Genomic DNA, 13,669 nt, shown 5'->3' on the forward strand with positions numbered 1-13,669 from the left:
AGCATTTTTTAAACCTAAAGGTGCTTTGTGATCTTAAAAAAATGACATATTGGACTACATTCAGGGGACCATGTTTCCTACTCCAGTTTTTGCATTATTAAAGCACTTATTAACCAGGGTGATTTAGCAAACTTCTCTTATTCTTCTGAGCTAAAAATCAACGTCCTCTATAAGTTCATGTCACTATCTTTATTAAACAGAAAATGTGTATTTAATGAAAATGTCATTTTTTTTCCAAGACAGTGGCTATCACTGAATATGGAAGCAAGAGTCCTCAATCCACCAGGCCTAATTCCATGCACTTGAAACATCTTCCTTTATCCCTCCCATCAAAACAGCTGACTTCTCATGCTAACTTTGGCGATTCTCCAGTGTCCCATATCCTACAGGTGGCCCTTCTAGTGTTCCAAGGATGGGTAGCTTACAGGTGTGGGTTCTAGCACTCATCGAGTCCACTGGCTCATGGTCAGTATCCTTCCAGCTCTTGGATGTCATCTCCAAGAGAAACAGAACTAAGCCGAGGTCACGGGGATGGGAGAGTGGGCTGCTTTCTAGTAAGGTCATATTGCTGCTTCCAGATCCTCCAGGCACTACTTGCCAGTTGCCACAATCCTTGTCCTTGGTAGGGGAAGACTGATTCCAGATAATGAGCAGGTAACGTGCTCTTTTCCTCTTTGTACCTGGCTTACTCTGATTTTCTCTTCTTCTCCTTCAATAGGGCAAATTCACCACAGCAAGTGACGTGTGGGCCTTCGGGGTGACCCTGTGGGAGACTTTCACCTTTTGCCAGGAGCAGCCCTATTCCCAGCTGTCGGACGAGCAGGTCATTGAGAATACTGGAGAGTTCTTCCGAGACCAAGGGAGGCAGGTATGAACCACTGGGGATGTGAACTGGGGTGCTCTCAAAAGGAAGGTTCTGACTTAGTAGGAAGACCCCAGTTCAAGGACAAAAACAGAATTCTGTTTCTTATGCTCAATCTATTTCTGGATCTAGATTATTTGACTAGTCCACTTGGCAACAAAAAAGAGTGAAGGGAGTTAATGGTATTTGTTTTACAAGTCTTAGACTAAGATATGGTGTTGGTTTGGGCTGGTGAGCAATGTTCCTGCACTTGCACATCCACAAATAGACCGGGTACCCTGGCCCTTCTCTGGGGAGGCTGGGCCTGCTTATGGAGCCTTTTGGGACTTATGGACTACTGAGCCCCTAAGCTAACAAGTCTGGATTCTCTGAGATATCAAGTTTTCTTTGGTTGGCCAACTATTTAATGCTCTTGAGAGACGTAGGACTTAAAGCTTGCTAATAACTAGAGCATTGCAGCCCCTCAGGTGATCTGTCCATAGCAAACCTTACGCCATGGTATCATCAACAGGAAGATGGTAAGAGCTGGAGACAGGTTTTGCAGGAGATACAAGTGGGTCCTTTCTGGCTTACCTGGACTTACACAAGAAAATGACAAGAGAGGGGCAAGAATAACACATGGTACATGCTGCAAATGAGAACAGGCAGGGAATTTCATTTTAATCTCAATATTCTTTAGATAGTGTGGTAATAGGTATTCTATCGCCTGTCCTAGTCAGGAGGTGGCTTAGCGTTTCTGTTGCTGTGCTGAAACACCATGACCAAAGGCAAGTTGGGGAGGAAAGGGTTTATTTGGCTTCCACATCCATACTGTAGTCCATCATTGAGGAAGTCAGGGCAGGAACTCAAAGAGGGCAGGAACCTGGGGGCCGTAGCTGACTCAGAGGCCATGGAGGAGGACTTGCTCCTCATGGCTTGCTCAGCCTGCTTTCTTAAAGAATCTAGGACCACCTCCCCAGGGATGGCCTCACCCACAATACGCTGGACCCTTCCTGACCCATCACTAATGAAGAGAATGGCCTACTGGCTTGCTTTCAGCCAGATCTTATGGAGCCATTTTCTTAAGTCAGCTTTTCTCAGGTTACTTGAGGTTTTCTCAGATGACTTTATCTTTTGTCAAGCTGACATAAAACAATCCAGCACAGGAGATAACCGCTCTCTTATTGTGATAAAGCAAACATTTGTCCTTGTCTTTATGAAATATGCAATGGACCAAGAAAAAAAGTTCCTCTCCCTGGATTAATCTATTCAAACCATGTTTTAGGGGACACATGACCAATTAAGAGTTGTACATTCAGTTAGAAAATGGATCCTACTCATCAAAATAATGGTCTTAATTTGAGTGTATCCTAGAACTGTATGCAAAGGTAGAGTTGTTGAAAGCCTCTTAGTTTTCTTCAAATTAATATTTATCAACAGAAACCCTGAAGAGTCAGTTTTTATACCAAGGCAAAATTAGATCACCATCCATGCCACAAGAGGAAGGCCTCTAAGTCCTTTCTTGCTCGTTTTACATGAATGTTTGTGATACTAAAAATGATCTCTAAATACCCAAAAGTTTTTCAATTCTATGTTATTCAATTTCACAAGAACACATCTTTTCAAACCATCTGATAGCAATAGAAATTCTCATTTCTAATAATCTTCAGAACTTTACTTTTTTCATTTAGTTTTGGACAGTCTGTGTAAAAAGGCCCCCTATTTTTACCTATACAAGATACCAGCAGTGTACCAAATATACATTTTGACCATCTACCAACGGTCAAGCACTGAAGTCGGATATTTGACTGACTCCAGACCAAAGCCAAATATTACCATTATATACTGAGTCATTTCTCAGTTACAACTGGAAATTTTGATAAAAATTATTAAACTTGGTATATCAATGTTAATAACTGATTAAACACAATTTATTAAATTTGGCAAAATTTAATTGCTATTGTGTTTCTAACTGAAATGTCAGTATTCTTGTTTATCAGCAGCTGTATGGCTTCTGTGGTCACTGAACTACACATGTGCTGAAATCATTTTCAAGTAGTTCAGCAAGCCTACTGGATACAAGGAAGAGAAAGAACAGCTGGGCTAATGTAAATTCTAGAAGAAATTTTATATTTAGGGTTCATAGTTTAAGAAAATTTTAAACAATTTATCTACAATTTAAAATGCTTAGGCATCTATAGCAAAAGTTTCAACCACTATAATGTATTTGACATTTTTGCTTTTAATTTATAGTCACAAGATATGGAGAAATTCCAGACAGCATTTTTTTCTTGAATTCGCACAGTATAAATAACTAAATAAATGAAATAGTTTTAATTTTTTTCTTTGGTGTTACAAGAGGTAACAAAATCATATATATGATATGAAGTATTAGGAAATGTAACTTAAATTGTCAAGTTTATAACATTTGAAAGGGGCCTTACTAATTCCTATTATTTACTATTGCAATTTTATTGATATACATTGGCTCAGAGTGGATTTTGTTGCTATTGCTCTTGTTATTTTTGAGACTGTGCCTTGCTACATTCTGAAGGTAACCTTGAAGTCAGATTCTTCTGCCTGAGCCTCCCAAGTACTAGGATTACAAACCGGCCTCTGCCACATCTGGCATCCTTCTATAATACTTTTTATAAAGTTCTACAGTGGGCACCTCACAAAGAGATCCGCAGCTTTAAGTTTTATCAGTAATATGTGTGAATGCCTATTATGCTGTACCCTTATTGGTAATGGTGTCTCTCAAATGCTTGGTCTTTTACAACTGTAGTTTTATAACTCGCAGAACTGTTATATCTGATCTGATATTCTATCTACTTTGCTATTTTAACAGAAGTAAAAGATTTTGCCTATTAGCCCTTTTACCTGTGAACTAGGAGTTGATGGGCATAGGTGATTATTAGACTCTGTAAAGCCCAGCTCCTACGATACATGATACAAGATACAGGCTGGTGTTGCCTGGGGTAAGGCGGGGCAATGGGAAGGAGTTAATGATTAACTAGGCACAGATATTGTGTTCAGCAGAAGCAATGATACTTTGATGATTCAGGGAACATGGAGCGTTTGAGTATGGCTCAGTAATCTATCAGAATAACAGGGTATTAAAACTATAGGTAAGGGGATGATAACAACAGTATATAGAAGACAGAAGGCTGGGAATTAAGCAGAGTTGCGTCCTTGTGGAGATGCTAATTGACAGCTTCAGAGCAACATCCTAGCCTGGGGGTAGGGCACAGTGACCACCCTGTCAGTGCAATCTAATCTCTTCTAAATGAGACTAGTATAGAGGAGGGGAAACACGGAGGACAATAGTAGGCATTACAAGGATGCGACCTGCATGCCAATTTCTGCATTGGCTGAAATTTTATTCCAAGCAAAATTGCAATAAAACGTCAAATGCTTTATGGAGCTGAAGTTACAAATGTAATTGATATCTGTTGTATTGGCTCAACCAAGATCCATGCTCACAAATTGGGGATCTGAGCTTGCTTTGCATTGGTTTTATCTTCAGCATGAAGATAGGGCTCACAGCATGGTCCACCATAAAATACCGCTTAAAGGGAACTAGGAAAGACCATGGAAATAAGAAAGGGGCTAATGAGCTAGAACTCCATGATTGAGAAGATTAGATAGAATGCTCTATCTGTTTCGGTTGTTGAGTTCAATAAGGTAGTGAGGGCATAAATGGAGCTATGGTCAAGTTATTCACCTCCTTTCTCTTAATCTGTATTTTCTCTTTTAAATTTTTTGTTCCCAAAGACTTATCTCCCTCAACCAGCCATTTGCCCCGACTCTGTATATAAGCTGATGCTCAGCTGTTGGAGAAGAGAGACCAAGCACCGGCCATCATTCCAAGAAATACACCTTCTGCTTCTTCAACAAGGGGACGAGTGACGTCATCAGTGCCTGCCAATGTTCCTGTGGCCCAGGTCCTTCCCACAAGACCTACCGCTCACCCATGTTTAAGCCACTTCATCTGGACATTTAATGGACCAAAGAGACAGACAAGCGTTCACTTTACCCTCTTACTGTCTCTTGCCTCCTCCACTACACTTTCCTATTCCCTACCACTGACTCATATATACTTTTTTTTACATGAAATAACTAAAAAAGGAAAAAAATAGAGCAGATAAAATTTAGTAAAATAAATACTACTTGATATATCTAAGTGTTAGATAATAAAGGCTAGAAACTCAGATAATTTATAAAGGTTATGCTTATGTTTATAAGTGTGCAGATCCTGCAATATTTTCCATGTCACTTTCTATAGAATACCTTTAGAAAGAAAAACTTGAAGAATACGAATGTCTTGGGAAGCATGAGCTTAGGCATAAGGAAAGGACTTGGTAGCCGTGAAGAATTGCAGGACTTGGTACTCCGCAACTAATGGATGTCTTCTTGACTTGGCCTCTGGACTTGACCCACTCCCACTCTCAGATCTCTCTGTCTCTCTGTCTCTGTCTCTCTGTCTCTGTCTCTCTGTCTCTGTCTCTCTCTCTTTCTTGTCAAAGTGAGTGACATGTACTTAAAAGTTCAAAAGCTCTGCCTTGTTTTTTGGAATGAATGTTTTCTTCACTCATGGACAGAGATCAGGGCATGCCTATGAAACAGGTCATATGGACAGGAAAAAAATGTCTGTTGTGAGACTTGAAGGACAATAGTTATAAAGAGAAAAGAAAGATTGCCCGGGATTCTCAGTAGACAGAGTCATAGGAAAGGAGGTCCGTGGAGGATGAATAGTAGCAATCTCTGTTGTTCGCTTGTTTGCTTGCTCAAACATTTTCACCTGTGTGCTTTAGGGATACCTTGACTTTTTAATCAGTAAAAGCCTGATGTTTTGACATTTTAAAGGCCTCTCCTTTAGTTCATCTTGCCCAGTTCTGTTTCTTTCAATATGTGATTCCCCTGTGTGACCTAGAGGCTAGGATTTGAACTTCTCAGGCATAAATATCCAATGCTGTGTACAACGTACAGTAGATCCATTTTGAGTGTTCCCAAAAGGCTGGCCTGGACCTTGAAAGGAAGGTATAGGAAAACTGATTTTCACTCTTTATTTGGGGAAATATGGAGAGAATCAGAACATACAGGCAAGAATGGACTTCCCCAGAGATGGTGAATCTCTCATCTCTGAGAACTTTCAGATATTAGCTGAAGAACTATGCAAGAAAGAGGTTCTTGGCCACTGGATACTTGTGTCTGTATGGGAGAATCAAAGGATAGCCATTCAGTGTTACTGAATGTGCTTTTGCCATGGAGATGGCGGCCAGCCGCAGAGAAGGGGGTCTAGTTTCAGGATTCGTGGAAACTGATACACCATCAAACAGGAGCTGTCTAAGAGCAGATCCTAAGTTTTCATAGTCTAAAGACTCTCAGATTCATTGGGAAACTAGAATATAGAAACCTTAAGTCCTGTAGAAAAAAACCAAGAAAAGATTACTGAATAAGCTGCCCAAGCTGAGGTAAAATAGCTGTGGTCTGCTTCCGTTGTCTACTCAGGCAGCTTGCTCTATGGTTTCTCAGAAGCCTGGCTGCTTCTTGGTTCAGCTTTCAGATAACTCCAGGACACAGCAGAGATGTAGTTCTAAGTCTTAAAATTGATTTCTCAGATCCTATTTAGTCATAGTGAATTCCCCTTTCCTGTGGCTTTTGTATAATTTTCTGCTTTAGTCTTTCCCAAGACTAACTTTGGGGTCATTGATTGGAGGAGAGGTAGGTGAGTGTTGGGTTTGGAACTCTGGCCCTCTTTCTGCCTTGAGCCAAGTATGCCATCTTCCCAAGTCTCATTGTCTCTCTGAATCTGTTTCCTTATCTGTCTAAGGAGTAAATTGAATTAGGCGGTCTGGAAATGGAAATCTCTTGGAGTTCTGCTCTGCTTTGTGCTTACTGGAAAACCAGGTTTGTGACTGATGTAGGCTCAGTTGCTCTCTTGCTCAGAAAAGTGTGGCCAGTAAAAGAGACCCTGAGAGGCAGCATTTTAGAAACGCTGACGCCAGCATCATCTCTGCTCTAGAGTGCCCAGAATTCCCACCCATTATCTCATTTGGTATCTCCAGGGCCAGCCACGTCTCGTTCACAACTCTTGGCTCTGTACTCTTTAAGATTCTGTTCCTAATTCGCTTTATTCCTTTACCTGCTATTTAAAAGTCGTGATTAAAATGAAATTCCCTGACTTTGCATCATGGAACTCATCTGTTCCAGGTGACTCTCCAAAACATATCATCATGTACAAGCAGAACTTTTCTTTTCTTTCCTTTCCTTTCCTTTTCTTTCTTTCTTTCTTTCTTTCTTTCTTTCTTTCTTTCTTTCTTTCTTTCTTTCTTCCCCTTCCTTCCTTCCTTCCTTCCTTCCTTCCTTCCTTCCTTCCTTCCCTCCTTTCTTTTTTTTTTGTATGAAGAAGGCTCTACCTTCTGGCACTGAGACCTTTGATTTATAGACACAAGATTAGTTTCTATTTATACTTGTAGAGTTGAGCTGTACCAACCTGAGTGACCCAACATGGTAGATGGGAAGGGCTTACCATATAGACTTAACAGGTAGCTCAAATCTGAATTAGAGAAATGAAGCTAGGCTTTAGGAAAGAGAACAGAAACAGATGAGAAACCGTGGGTTATTGTTTTCTGATCATATATATTCATGATCATGATATATATATGAACCATTTATGTCAAGATGACCTTTAGACTATTATATCTCGATTTCTACCTTTATGACAAATGTATTGATAGGCAGTTCCATATATTTTTTAGTGCTGGGAATCAAACCTAGAAACTCACACATACTAGGCAGAGGTTCTATCATTATCTATAGCCTCAGTATCTATGTTCAAATCTTTCCCTGTTGGCCAGACAGATATCTCACTAATTCATGTATGTGATCTAGAGTCGAAAGGAGTGCCCTTAGGGGATCATGCATTGTTAAGGCTATGGAAAAATCACCTGTGAGTGTTCAAGACTGTATGACAAAAGAGGGCTGTGTGCAAGTGTGCGAGAAGTGGTTTTAAAAAGTGGTTACACAAATGTGTGTGTGTATGACTGAATGGAAAGGATGAGGCAAAGATGAGAAAGAAGGTACCATAAAGACAGGTAAGGAGAGATTATAGGAAGACACAGGAGGAGGCAAGCCAGGAAAGGTAGAAACAGGGATGGTGGAGGCCATGAAATCAATTTTTGATACCTGAAAGTAAACCCTTGAAAGGAGATCTGAGTGAGATTAGAAAAAGTGACTTGAAAAGAATGAAGGATGAGTAGAAGAAGAAAAACTGGGTGAGAGAGACTGTATTTATTAAAGTGAAGTCAGGGCTATAGAAGGGATTTTGGCAGAGTTAAGGACGGGGATGGTCTTCATGGATAAAGGCATGTGTAGCCACCAGGGAATGCCCTTTTTATCTCAGGGGAAGTGGGTACAGGAGGCAGTTTGTGCTCCTATTTTTTCTAGACCACATCTAGTGCTGGTAGCAAGTCAAAGCTGTCTGTGCACTGGGCTTGGTGTTCCACGTGCTATTTCGGCTTGAAGGTCTAGGAGTTTGGGAGCTTATGGTAGTGACTTTCAATACTGCTCATCTTTGCTGGACCCAGAGTGGCCCCAGCAAACATGGAAACAATAGGTGTAAGTTAGACAAGACTAAACCTTGTCTGATTCTTAAACAGAGGCATGTGTCATATTGGAAACATGTTTTTCTAGTCTCACCCAGGCATTCCGCAAGAAAACCAGGATGTGAGGCTAGGCCATGTGTTTTAAGTAAAGAAGAGAAAGAGGGGAGTGTCAGGATGAAGGGAACAGGGGAAGATGCTCTGAGCACATACACTAAAAGACAGAAGAATATTTTTATCCCAAAATACAAAATGAAGAGAATTGCAGTACATTGGTTATTATGACTTTGATCCTAAGTTGAATTCATGGGTCTGGTGTTTTCTGTCATAGTCCTCTTTTCTTTGTTTTGAAGCCCATGTCCTTGGGCGCTGCACTGGGTAAGCCCCTAACGTCTTGACAAGATGCAGATTCTGGTTTACTCTGGGAAATCCTTTTGAACTGAAGTCTCATATTCTAGAAACAGATGAATGTCATTGGCACTTGATGAATTATTTGGGATCCTGAATTAAGAAGGAAGGAAACTGGGTAGTTAATAAGGACTTGATTCCGAGCAGATTTGGGCTCTATTCTCTAATGAGCTGAGTAGGCTGGCAGGAAAAGACCGGGGAGCCACCAGTTAGCTGTCCCATACGTCTCAGATACTTGTTATATTCAGATGATCTGAAACTTGAAAGAAGTTACAAAAGAATCAGTTCAGCACGGGCTTACCCTGGATCTGGTTTCCTTCTGCTGGTAATATTGTAGTCTATTTTCATCCATCAAAACCATTGTCTGCTTGGAGCCATTTTCAAAACTGAACTTGGATTTCACCAGTTTTCCTGCCTTGTACTCATTTGCTCATTGGACATCACTGCTGTTGGTTCATAACCTGGCCTTGGGGGCACACGGCAGGAAGGAGCCTGGACATTATTCTACAAATGCTGAGAGAAACCAGCAGTTGGCAAGCCCATTCGCCAGTGAACAATATCTCACCTATTTGCTGAATTCACTTTCAATTAACATTCATCATTGCTGGACCCAGAATGGCCATAGCTTTCCACACCAATCATATGAAATGATTAGTTCCTTGGTTGGCACCCCAAACAATCCATGAACAATTTAAGAGGATTAGTGATATAAAAGGCTTTCAGGCAGAAGGAAATTCTAAACAGAAGAATGGAGCTTTTGTTGGTGACAAGGAGGCTTTAGGGTAAAGCAGGACTTTGGTCAAGAATTAAGTGATACTTATTGGAAGCAGGGATAGTTTTTGGGTAGACTATAACACAAATATAAACCCCTAATGTGAGATAAAACACCCTTTTCAGAGTAGCGGGGAAGTCTCATTTGCTTAAATGTTCATCCTTAAATATCCTAACAGCTACTGAATTAAATTCAAGCTTCCTACGGAAAAGTTGAAACTCTAGTTTAAAGGGTCATGACTTTGGGTTTTCTGCTGGCCATTTTTAAGCTGCCCTGCTTAGGGGCTACATGATAATAACTGTCTGTGGCTTATAAAGTTCCTGGCACACAATGAATATTTTGTGAATTTTATGTTTTCAGTGAATAAAGTATGGACAAATTGTTATGTATCACAAGTGTGAATTTTGGGAGAAGTGCTCTGTTAAAGCATAAAAAGAAAAGGGAAGAAAGTATCCTGCAGCATGTACCCCCTTGTGTCTTGTGGTGGTGAACTGATTCAGACAGCACGTATGGTGCTTCTCCCAGGGCTCTAGTTCAAAGGCAGAGAGTAGACCCTGGCTCCAAATCCAGCTCTTTTGAACCGAGCTATTGATTGAGTTTCTCCTACAGACACCTTGCCAGTCACTTTACAGGTCTTCTGGGAGAACAGATACGAGTTCCAAGGCTGATCTGCAGTCCCAACTGCACGTCAAGGAAACATCTGTCAAGGGAAAGCACAGGCAGTCAATATCGGGGCAAACGTGTTTTCTTTCAAAGGGGTTTGGATAATGGGGAAAGCTGGGAGCTTTTCTGCAAACACACCGAGGGTTTGCAATCTGCACTAGTCATCTGAACCATTCTTTGCTATTCAGGATTCAGCCCTTCTTGCCCGATGTCTGGTAACTGCTTCGGAGGACTGACTTTCCGCAGCAGTATGGTGGACTCTACCATGATGAGGCAACATCTGGGCTTTATTCACGGGCTGGGGTGGATAATGTGCTTCGTTAAGGGCTAAGCAGCAAATGGATTTAATTTCTGCCTGAGACTATCATAGTCATTCTAAAATAGAATACACAAAACTCCTCTGTATTAGGAAAAGGAGCAGAATGTGATGCCAATTGTGTATTTTCTTTATTTATTCTCTGTAAGGCTGTTGGATGATACATTGTAAATAACAGATTAAAGAGTCATGCTACTGATGGGGCCTCCTTTCTGTCTAAGCAGCAACGGTTCTGGGGGGTCTCTGTTATCTTTCCTCCTTATACAGTTTGTGTAGTACAGCCACGTGTGTGTGTGTGTGTGTGTGTGTGTGTGTGTGTGTGTGTGCGCGCGCATGCGTGAGAGAGAGAGAGAGAGAGAGAGAGAGAGAGAGAGAATAGGTTTCTGTTTGATATTAGTTGACAGCTAACTAACACAGCTATGTCTCTGACATATCCAAATACAGTAGAAACTATGATTTTATAGCTTCATACTATTGTGCTTGCCTGGACGATAGCCTTGCTATCTGGAGAGCCTTTATAGTCATTGCTATGGAGTTTGTTTGTTTGTTTTAGACAGAAATCTCTACTAACTCCAAAGATGGCATGGTCTGTCTCAGGTAGCTGATAACACAAGCATAAAGCAGCCACACTGCAGACAACTGGAAGGAACCCAGATTCAAGCTTCACAATAGAGACAAGGTGGCACAACCCCAAACACTTTTGACATCAACCTGCAGAACAGATTTCTGGGTACCCTGAGCATGCTTCTTCCAGAGCTTGTCACAGTAGATAAGAGGATGGATGTAAATGCTCCAAGAATAAACAGAATAGTCATGATTGCTCTTTCCATCTCTGCAACGTTTGGGACTTTAGGACCCAAGACCAGGAATTCAGGTACCTGAGTGGTGGAACTGGGAGGGAAGGAAAGGAAACAAGGGGATTAGAGGTGTTCAGAGGATATAATTCTGCTGTCAATACCTACTGCCAAGGCCTGAAGGCAGCTATGAATGATGATTTGCATCCATATTTACACAAACACACAGGCCAGTTATTCATGTATCTAACACACAGGTTGCTGATGAGGATGGAAATTATGTCCATTTAGTTTTCCATTAGCAACTCGCAGGAGCTTGGCTAAGTCGCAGAGAACAAGAAAACTAATTTCCATGTATTGTTTTATATTTATTCCCCATTTGAAAAAGAAGTGGCCACATATCGCAAACTGTTCTCTTCTGTAGTCCTTGGAGCCAACCCAGGGTAACAGGGGACTGTTTGCCATCGGCGAACTGGGAAAAATCCTGAGTTAGTTTTGGGTCAGACTGAACGCATTATTTCCAGGAAGAGGGGTGAAAAATATAAACAAGACAAGCTACACAGCGCCAGCTTGCAGTTGCTCTTTAGTTCTGTTTGCAAATCAGAGGCAGGCAATTCCAGGAAAGTTTACAAGGACCAAGAATGGAGCTTTGTTATAGGAGCAAAAGATCCTTCCCTCGTCCTTATCTACTGTATGATAAAAAGAACCAGAGATCAGCGCCAGAGCTTAGGGTAGAGACATATCTATTATACGGAGCATAAATAATGATAGAGGTGGTACACCTACCATTCAACTCATCTATCAAGGCTTGTTAGTGATAGGTAGACTCACTGTGTGCCACACTGCTCTGGTACCCAACAGAAGACCCTGAATAATACAAACCCAAGATGACTAGTTTAGGGAGATAAAAACAAATAAACAAACAACCCACTCAGTTATAGAGTGAAATATATTCCACTTGTTTTTGGTTGTATCCTCCCTATGACAAATTATTTTTAAAATGAAGCAGTTTAGTGCCACAGTCAAGTCCATAGCTTGAAGGTCACAGGGCCTTGAATGCAGCGACTCCAGGACTTGGGAGGCAGAGGCAGGCGGATCTGTGAGTTTGAGGCCAGCCTGGTCTACAAGAGCTAGTTCCAGGACAGGCTCCAAAGCTACAGAGAAACCCTGTCTCAAAAAATAAAAAACAAAAACAAACTTCAGTAAAATGAAAGGCGACATTCAGATTTTCTCTCTGGCCTAGGATGTAGGGGAGAGAGGAGGACAGACTTTCTCTGAAGTCTTCTGGGCATCGTGTAATGCAAAGCTGGCCCTACAGCGAGTCTCATCTGAGACTTTGGTGAGGCTGAGTCCCTAGCTGACACATCCAACCCGACATTGTGATATATAATGCTTCCATGGACAAAGTTCATGCTAAGAACTGTACAACAGAGTTTTTTTTTTTTAAAAAATCTCAAAATAAACCTCATAATATTTTATTTAAGTTTACAGTTTTTTGTTGGCCACTTTCAGAGCTACCCTAGGGTGCAGTTTGGATACACCTGCTTGGCCTAGGCATTGTGCTTTCTGACTTCTTTAAAGTAATGGGTTCTGACTCTCTCTCTCTCTCTCTCTCTCTCTCTCTCTCTCTCTCTCTCTCTCTCTCTCTTGGTTTTCTCAAGACAGGGTTTCTCTGTAGCTTTGGAGCCTGTGCTAGAATTCACTTGGTAGACCATGCTGTCCTTGAACTCACAGAGATCCACCTGTCTCTTGCCTCCTGGGTGCTGGGATTAAAGGCCTGCACCACCACTGCCTGGCTAAGAAATGAGTTTTCTTTTGGAGAGCCACATAGTTCTCTATGCTCTCTTTCATGTCACCTCTGAACTCCAGGGTTTAAAAAGAGCATTTGGACCCTGGCAGTGGTGGCACACACCTTTAATCCCAGCTAGTTCCAGGACAGCAAAAGCTACACAAAGAAACCCTGCCTCCAAAAACAAAACAAAACAAAACAACAACAAAAAAAGAAAGACTCCTTTGGATATAGAATCTCAAGATCACAAAGAATTTTACTCCAAAGCTTTTAGTAAATACTGTTAAGATACCATCTTTGAGGAAATGATCAAAAATCCATTTTAATTTTAGCTGTTAGTTGGTATCATGAATCAAAACATCAAGATCAAACCCCAGAAAAGATCATCTCAATCATTTAGGATCACGGCTATTCATAGTCTATAGCTCTGAAAGAGGTATGGAGTTTGTCTAGTCGCAGTAAGTATAAGTACTAGTACCTTT

The 13,669-nt window shown here is 41.1% G+C and overlaps 1 protein-coding gene across 4 annotated transcripts in view; it reads left to right on the forward strand.

The window, feature by feature from the left end:
* Positions 1 to 10,803, forward strand: part of Ddr2 (discoidin domain receptor tyrosine kinase 2) — a 144,529-nt gene extending 133,726 nt beyond the window's left edge. For all 4 annotated transcript variants that reach the window (XM_050158200.1, XM_050158199.1, XM_050158201.1 and 1 more), the window contains exons 17-18: positions 719 to 868; positions 4,616 to 10,803. In XM_050158200.1, the coding sequence (XP_050014157.1) occupies positions 719 to 868; positions 4,616 to 4,750 (285 nt within the window). In that variant the 3' untranslated portion in view covers positions 4,751 to 10,803. The remainder of the gene's footprint in view (positions 1 to 718; positions 869 to 4,615) is intronic.
* Positions 10,804 to 13,669: the final 2,866 nt, after the last annotated feature.

The sequence above is a fragment of the Alexandromys fortis genome, unplaced genomic scaffold (assembly GCF_014885135.2).
Source record: "Alexandromys fortis isolate MF-2015 unplaced genomic scaffold, M_Fortis_MF-2015_v1.1 scaffold_106, whole genome shotgun sequence".
Taxonomy (NCBI): Eukaryota; Metazoa; Chordata; class Mammalia; order Rodentia; family Cricetidae; genus Alexandromys; species Alexandromys fortis.